Source organism: Octodon degus, unplaced genomic scaffold (assembly GCF_000260255.1).
Source record: "Octodon degus isolate 3935 unplaced genomic scaffold, OctDeg1.0 scaffold00250, whole genome shotgun sequence".
Lineage (NCBI taxonomy): Eukaryota > Metazoa > Chordata > Mammalia > Rodentia > Octodontidae > Octodon > Octodon degus.
In genome coordinates, this window is record NW_004524826.1 from 143,319 (window position 1) to 152,478 (window position 9,160).

The window sequence follows — 9,160 nt, forward strand, 5'->3', positions numbered from 1 at the left end:
TCCCTAATAAATTCCCTCTCATATTTCTATATCTATAATTGTATCTAATGTCCATATCTAATCTGTCAGTATAGTCACTGATATTCTCCTGGATCTGTCTCTCTGGAAATTCTAGACATGAGCTAAAGGCATACAACATTAGAAATAACTGAAATGTTTTGTTATTACAGATTTCTGAGAAGATAGATGGGGGAGGGTGCTTTTTTTTCTCAGAGCTCCAATGAGAGAAATTGGAGAGGCATCACACTCAGGTTTCATTAATACTAGTTATATTTCTGTCTACAGCAATTACATATCCTAATGGGGAAAAGGGTCCTTTCAGTAACAGGTATAATAATCCTATCCTACTACCCTTGAAACAAAGCAACTAGGGAAGTATATAAAGGTTTGATGATTGGAAGACATGAATTAAATAAATGAAAATTTTGTATTCAGGAAATACAGCCTTTATGGTCATCAACGTACAGCAATTATGTTTTCCCATGTGTCATACCTGTTATTGCACCTTCCTTTCCTGGTGTACACAAAATTACTTGGTGGTGGGATAAAACTTTCATCTTGATAATAGAATCAAATCTCTGTGTCTGGAAACTATTTATTTTTATGATTCACACATTTTAGAGTGGAATAAAATTTTATACAGACATAAAATTAAAGATTGAGACAAAACCAGATCTAGAAACAATGAAATGAGGAAATGACAAAATCAGTGAGAAGGCCCATTAAGCATTTCATGGAAACATAATATATACTGTATTTCCACCACACTGTTCAATGTTTGTTACACTCTTACATATATCATAGTTTGTACCTATTAATTAAAGCAATGGTACCATTTACTAGACAGAGACAAGCTACTTAGGTGGCCCCAGGAACCATACCAAGGGAAAAGCCAATATTCCCACAACATGCTGAAGAAGATTCAATTGACTGAAAGGAAAAGAAAGTGGCAGAACTTTTGTATCCAGAAAAAAAATATATTTTCAAAAGTAAGAAAACATAAGTTTATTTGGAATAGTGTCAGTCTGGAACATTCTAATATGTATAATTAAATTTAATGCAAATGCTGCAGGCACTAACTTTTATTAATTCATTTAACAAATATTTTCTGAAAAACATTTTGTATATGGTAATATGTCCACAAAGGTTTTATATAAAAAGGTAAAATATTATGAATAGTATGTTCAAGTTAAATAGGTAGAAGATAGGCAGATGCAAGATAGATAATAGATAGGTAGATGATTGGTAGATAGATGATGGCTGATAGATAAAACCTATATATACATAAGTATATGCATTACTGATAGGATTAAAAAAGGATGAAAAAGTTTACTAGATCCATTGTGACAGACCATAATATGAAATAGCTGTATATGAATGGGCGTTTTCTAGATGTTTTGTTGAAAAGAAATTTAAAATAGTGTGTGTTTAGTTGTATTCCAAGATTAAATAAATTATAAATTCCATATAGAAATGAATACAGAATGTGTTTATTAAGAAAAGGATAGGTAAAACATATTTATAACTATTATCAGTGGGGAGGGTCCTAGCAATATAAGTATGTATGGCTCATTTACTGGTTCTAACCAAGTGAGGAATGGACATAGCATGAAACTGAGCATTGAGGGTCAGCAAGATAGCTCAGTGGACTAAGTGCCTGCTTAGGCAAGTTCAGGGACTGGGGATTGATCCCCAGTAGGTGTCTCACTGGCTCTGCCCCCAGTTGTGCTGAGTGGCCACCAAGATCAGGAGTGGTGGTGCATGACTGTAATCCCAGCACTGGGGATGTTGAAAACAGGAGGATGACTGCAAGTCCAAGCTGCACAGTTATACCCTGCACCAAATACAATAAAACAAAACAAAAACTGAGCATTGAAATGCATCCCTGCATTTATCATTCCAAGTCCAGGGATTCCCATTCAAGCATGATTGGGGAATGTGATTTACCTTACAATTTGAGTGGACCTCTTAACCCTTGTCCTCAAGTCTAGAAATCAGAAAATGCCTGAGAGGATGAGTGCTTGCTTAAGAGTGCCCATCACATCAAATGCATGGATGACCACAGTGTAGCTCAGATTCCCTGAAGAGTGGAAGAAAGCCTCACTCAGCAGCCAGAGCTCAAGGCTTACTTCATCCAACAGACTCCAAAGTCTGCCACATTACTCAACACAGTAGCCATTCCCCCTCCCAAGTGATATGTGAATGAGAATGTAAAAGGAAGAAAAAAAAAAAAAAAACAAAGTAACATACAAATACTGTCCCTTAAATGGCAGGGAAGCAGAAATCTCTTCCCCAGTAAAAACCAGATTGAAATAAGGATTAGACCTTAATGATGCCAGCCCATTTCTCTGTCACTGAGACCCTGTACTGCCTTGCAGCACTATGGAAAAAAAAAACTCAAAGAGAGTGATATTGTCTCTTTCTTCAGAGCTACACTATGTAGTCAATATGACACCTCCAGAATGATATAATGAAACAAATCTAGAAAAGTTTTACGTTGCATATTGCCAACCATGGCTAGAGAAAACAAAGAAGAGTCTTTCTCTATCCAATAGCCAAATTTCATCTCAACTTACCAAGTGAAGAGATAAAATATAGTTCAATATGTTTCTTTTTTTATTTCTGCACTTCTGTATAGTTCATCTGATCCAATGGGGTAGAAACTGCATAGAAAATAGAACTAGAATAGAGTAGAAACAGAAAATGGTGAAGAGCCATCACAACATTCCTACAGGATGGCTAGCCTGAGCACTTTTTCAGCTATCAGTAAACAGACTGTATAACAAGCATCTTTAAAAAAAATAACTATTTTACATCAAATTTTAATAGACTTTAATATGATCTGTGATGTTTGTACCATAATTTTTAAACACCTAAAAACTTGTGAAAATTTTATTTTTATTAGATGGGGCTATACTTTTATTATTCTAATGAAAAGATTAAATTTCTGGTCCACATATAACTACAGTCATCTCTTAATCTTTGATGTGGATTCCAGAAAAACACATACACACACACGAATACACACAACACAATCTGTAGACTACAGAGTGTTTATGTATTATATAAAATTATATAGTACCTCTATATAATCTGTAGACTCCCTTCTATTTGAATCAAATTATTTATAGTATTTAATACTACATAAATTCATAATAAGTAGTTGTACTGTATCATTTAGGAAATGATGACAAGAAAAAGACTTGCACATGTTCAACAACAATACAATTTTTTCTCTTAATATTTTTAACCTATTAAGGGGCCGGGCCAGGGAGATGGCTCAGTAGAATAAGCACTCCCCTGGCAAGCTCAAGGGCCTGAGTTCAATGCCTAGTTCCACAAAAAAATACAGATAGATAGATAGATAGATAGATAGATAGATAGATAGATAGATAGATAGATATAGAGATAGAGATAGATATATATCTTATTAGAATCAGTATTTGGAAGAAACTATGAATTCAAAACTCAACTGGATAGAGTATCAGCAAAATATTTGTGTATGTGTAAATTTTGTCTGTGCACACAATATATTTTGCTTGAATTCTAAGTTAGCCCAATACAAGTTGTAATTGAAACAAACAAATTTACATCAAAAGAAATAATAGGCTGTTAAATGAAGAGGACACTGACGTAGCAATGAACATTGGCCTTCTTAATGCAAAGCTGAATTTTAACGGTTTGTGATCCCTCCCATAAAGTCTCATGTACTCACTCAGGTGGGATTCTAGTTTGTGAATAATTCATGATCCAATGCTGGGTTTATGTTTGTGAGTGCTGCTGATATTATGGGTGTAAGTGCTACACCCGCCCTGGGGTAGATAGCCTGAATACAATATAAGGAAGGGAGAGAGGCTGCCTCTGCACCACTGCCACTGCTATTGCCTTTTTGCTCTTGCCATTTTGCTGTTTTCTGTTGCCATGAGCTGCTGCGCTCTGCCTTGAAGCCAGGCAAGTGTGGTCTGAAACCTCCACAAACTGTGATCTAATTGAACCTCTCCTTCCTTAATTCTGGGTGTGAGGTATTTTGTCCCAGCAAAGAGTGAAAAGTAACCAATACACTGAACAGCTTTTCTTTTTCTTAAGAAACATGAAAGTAAAAAAGATTGCAGTGATTGGCGCTGGGGTCAGCGGATTAGGCGCCATCAAGTGCTGCTTGGAGGAGGGGCTTGAGCCTGTGTGCTTTGAAATGAGTAATGACATTGGAGGACTGTGGAGATACAAGGTAAACTTTACATATTCTTATAAAGTATGATATAATCTGTGTGTAAAACAGTTGTTCTCAATCTGAAAACTGAACACTGATGACATTTAAGATATTTATTCCCTAATCATTCTTTTCAAGATACTATCTTCTATTCAGATAAACTTGAAATTTTTCAGGTGCTTTCCTTTCATTTGCCTGACAAACCCATATGGAATATCTTGGATATTGGGAACAAACTATTTCTATGAGGGAAATGACACTTAGAAAGTGTGTATGATTATGTGGCCTGCAGTCAACTGGGTAAGGGACTGAAGTTATGCAATCAGTTCAGGCACTTCCCTCTTTACCACAGGATCACCCTGTACATAGCTGTGTGCTATTTAATAGAAGCTTCTTAATACCAAACTGTCTCTGCTAAGAAAGGTACGTGTGCTTGTGAATGTAGCTACATTTAGTGTGAAAAAACTGAGGTTATGTCACAGAGAGTGTGTTACTAAGATCTCTATCTCTATCTCTATCTCTATCTCTATCTCTATCTCTATCTCTATCTCTATCTCTATCTCTATCTCTATCTCTATCACTGCAGTAAAGTACCTGTTAAATATATGGAGCAAATATCTGGGTTTTTTCTTTTTTAATTAATTTTTTATTCACTTTAATGAGAAAAAAGATAAAGTAACAATGAAACAGTTTCAAAAACTGGTTAGTAGGATAGTTACAATAATTAATTCATTGAATATTGTTGTCTTAGTAGTAGTTATTCAGAGGACAAGATGTAGACAGAAAATCTTTTCTAAACAATATTAGTATTAACCTTTCTTCTCATTGAATTAAGAAAAAGAAGATGTATATCTACCCTAACTATCTTGTATATACATATATATTTGTTTCACTACAAAATGGTCCTTTATTTATATCTCCCTTTTTTGTTTTGTTTTGTCAGAGATGGGTGTTCCATTGCTGTTAGAGAAGCTGTATTTGGTGAAGTCCTTAAAAGGTCTTTCCATACTTGATGCCAGCTCAAATATTGTAGGTACCTGAATTCAGAAAAAAACCAATATAGGCCAATAGTCCATAATAGTAATGAGTTACCAGCACAACTGGTAATTGTCCAAAGTTGTTGGATTGAACATTTTATAGCACAGCATATTAACATAGCTTTACTTTTTATAACTCTTGGTTACACTTTTCTGCTGGTTAAGACCAAGTTAAAGCAAGACCTATATAACTAAAAATGTAACTTTTGCTACCTGATAGGGTCAGTTAAATCCTCTCAGGAGTTACCCTGGAACTGTTCACAGCACCTTGTGAATCTTTTGTCAGTGTCAGCCATGTGGATGAGTCACAGGTACTGCTTTACCAATTTGCTCTCTGTAAAAGCCTGAGAGAATTTTTTTCTAGATGACTCTCCTTAGGCACACTATGCATCATCAATCACTTTCCTGTGGCCCCATAATCTCCTTGACCAGAAAATTTGGGACACCATTTAGTTACAGGATGTCACAGCACAGGTTCTCTTATTTTGTCCTGAGTCCTCACTGACCTCAAAGGGCTAGGGCCAAAATACTGGCTATCTTTTTAGCCCATCAATCTGTCTGATTTTTGGTCTGCAATCTGTGGTTGTTAAACATCCAGAAAAGAAGCTTACAGATATTATTAACCTATAACAGAAGCAGTTAAGCTTAACATCACTATCTGTCTGAATACCACATACTTTAGACGTAAAATGAAACTGCTATTTTACAACCATGGATGCTCTAAAATTCAAATCCCTATGGAATGTTTAAAAAATTCAACATTTTTACATAGATATTTAGGAATCAAACCATAATCAACATTGTAGCAGTACAACCCTGCTACATTTTGCTTTTCTTGTCCCTCATTTACTTTTATTACCTTTTTTAAACATACATTTACTTTAAAGAGAATATAGCAATAATTGATATGGCATTAGAAGCAGTATGCATTTAGAAGACCAAAATGACAGGTATTTTAAGCATGGTTTTAGTGTTACACATTGCTGTCCCCAGTGTAGTTGCTTAGTTCACAGATAACAAAGATCTATTTCTATCATGGTTTCAAGGTTTCAGTCACCCATCATAACTTGGCTCTCATGGTCTGGTACATGATGGAAGAGGTCTGTTAACCTCATGGCAGAGGAGAATCAAGGAGAAGACAGACAACAACTTCTGACAGTGCCAGCCCTATGGATAACCCACTACTATTTTGGACTACTGGACTATATTGGATTATTGTGCTGAATTCATGCACCTACAATATTTAAATGGCAGTAGAATACCCATCTCTGAGAAAACTAAACCAAAAAAGTGGATACAAATGAAGGACCATTTTGAATCTGTATATAGTTAGGATACATATACAATTACTTTCTCTCAATTCAATATTTGTACTAATAGTAAAGAAGAAATATTTGTACTAATATTGTTTGGACAGGATACCATGTCTGAATCTTGTACTATGAATAACCACTACAAAGACAATAATATGCAATGTATTAATTATTGAAACTGTCCTACTAATCAGTTTTGAAACTGTCTCATTGCTATTTGTTTCTCAATAAAATTAATAAAAAATAATGATAATTTAAGAAAACTACTTCAGAGCAAGCTGAAGTTGGATATATTAAAACATGTTATGAATAACTGTAAAAATATATATGAAGTGGAAACAAGTTTCATTAGGCCAATTTATAAAGCTTACCAAAATATTAAAAAAAAAAACAGGAGAAGACAGGGTGGCAGCTGTCCCAATTCCTCCTTCAAAGGCACAACCTAAATGATGTAATTTCCTTCTACGAGTCCTTCTGTCAATGGTTTTATCACAAGCTAGGAATCTCCTTTAACTGCAAAGGCTTTGGGAGCACATTCCAAATCCAAACTATAATGAACAGTATCCCAAATGAGCAGAAATAAGAAAATGCAGTCTTGACCAAATGTCTCTTACTTAAATATCAGTCATTTTTGTACTTAAGTACTTCACATATTTATCTAATTTAGTCTGATCTTATATTTCTATATTTCACATATTTCCATGATATTTTTGTGCCACGTCAAAAATCTTTGCACTTCCTCTTCTCAAGCCAAATTCTTTAGGTTGTGATGCTGATTTTTATTCTCAGGCAGTATCTCTTCCCAATCCTCTTTGTGTTTTTTTTTCAATTTTGTTTGTTGTGGTTTTGTTAGTTGTACTAAGATATAGTAAATGTTGCCATTATCTTGGTGGGATGTAATTGTTGGCATCACTATAAACAGGATTGCTTTCCAATATGGGAAAACAAAACCTTTGCCACATCTTGTGGAGCAATAAAATAGAGTACTGACAAAAATGTTCTTTTCAAGGAAAAATAAGACCAAGACCTCTGATATGGTAAGGTCTAACACATTCTTCATTGTATTTCTGAATCCTAGAAGCAAGGATATGTTTTTGTTTCCTGTAGGAGACACCAGAAAGTGGGCGTCCAGGGATTTACAAGACTTTGACCTGCAACACATCCAAAGAAATGACAGCCTTCAGTGACTACCCTTTCCCTGATCATTACCCCAACTATCTGCATAACTCCAAAATGATGGAGTACATCAGGATGTATGCCAGGCACTTTGGTCTGATGAAACATATCCAGTTCCTGGTAAGAAATGAAGCCCCTGACATTACAACCAGATTGGTCAATGCAGACTCCGCTCAAGCCAAGCCAAGTTGAGGCATTGCTTCTCAACCAAGTACTAACCAGGCCCAACCCTGCTTAGCTTCTGAGATCAGACAACATCAGGCATGTTCAAAGTGGTATGGCCATAGGCAAGGCATGGATTCAATTTGCATTTTCCATCATAATTCTGAAAGAATTATTATGTCTCCTTGTCAGTATTGTTGTAGAGTTGTTATGGTCTTCTTGATTCTCTCAAAAGAGCATTGTCTCACATTATATCCCTTAAAATCTAGCTTTCAATTAATTTGATATAACATGGATCCCAGAAAAAAAGTACATAATATGTTCCCTGAAGTACCTTGAAATGGAGAAAGTAATGCTTTGGGGAAGTTGTTGTGAATAAAAATCCTAAGCAACCAGGAATGATGAATGCAAAAATTACCACTGATCTTATTTGATACAACAGAAGTCTAGGAGAAAAATGAAGTCTGAGAGCAAAGCTCTAGAACTGAAGCTGCCTTCATTCCTTCCTTCCCAGTCCAGGGTGTGCAGTGTGAGGAAGCGCCTTGATTTTTCATCCTCTGGCCAGTGGGACGTTGTGATAGAAACTGATGGGAAACAGACAAGCTATATCTTTGATGGAATCATGATCTGCAGTGGTCATTACACAGAAAAGAATCTGCCCTTACAGGATTTTGCAGGTATTTAGTTGATGAGTGTGTAAAAAGCACCTGTGGAATCTAAGAACCTTCATGCTTGAACAATGGCAGGTATTGGGGGCATGGGTTTATGTTGCACAGTGGGGACACAAGAGAGTGTGACCCTGTCAGACATGGTGCTGCATCCCTGTAATCCCAGCACTCAATTCAGGGAGCTGAGGCAGGAGGATCACCATGAGTTTAAGGCCAATCTGAGCTACAGACTGAATTCAAGGACAACCTAAAGTACAGAGTGAGACTCTGTCTCAAAAAAGAAAAAGCATGGAGTGACTTCACAACAGTTATGACAGATTTGATCATAGAGTTAATTCCAAAACTGAAACTCAGAAGTTCCTCAAGGACATTAATATGAGGGTTTTCTCTAACAGTTTATTAAAGCAATAGTGATAGGAATCAAAGGGAAGAGCAAAATCTGGATACATTTTAGGGGATATGGCACTTAGTGAATAGGACATGCCAAAATAATCAGAGGTTTTGTGCCAAGATAACAAAACATTTTTAATACAATCAAAATTTTCTTCAAACTGCTTTAAAATACAAGTAAGCAGAGAGCTTCCTGCTACCCTGCAC

The 9,160-nt window shown here is 35.7% G+C and overlaps 1 protein-coding gene across 1 annotated transcript in view; it reads left to right on the forward strand.

The window, feature by feature from the left end:
- The first annotated feature begins 4,090 nt into the window (after positions 1–4,090).
- Positions 4,091–9,160, forward strand: part of LOC101569192 (dimethylaniline monooxygenase [N-oxide-forming] 5-like) — a 22,284-nt gene continuing 17,214 nt past the window's right edge. The window contains exons 1-3 of the mRNA XM_004646057.1: positions 4,091–4,225; positions 7,665–7,853; positions 8,410–8,572. Of these exons, the coding sequence (XP_004646114.1) occupies positions 4,091–4,225; positions 7,665–7,853; positions 8,410–8,572 (487 nt within the window). The remainder of the gene's footprint in view (positions 4,226–7,664; positions 7,854–8,409; positions 8,573–9,160) is intronic.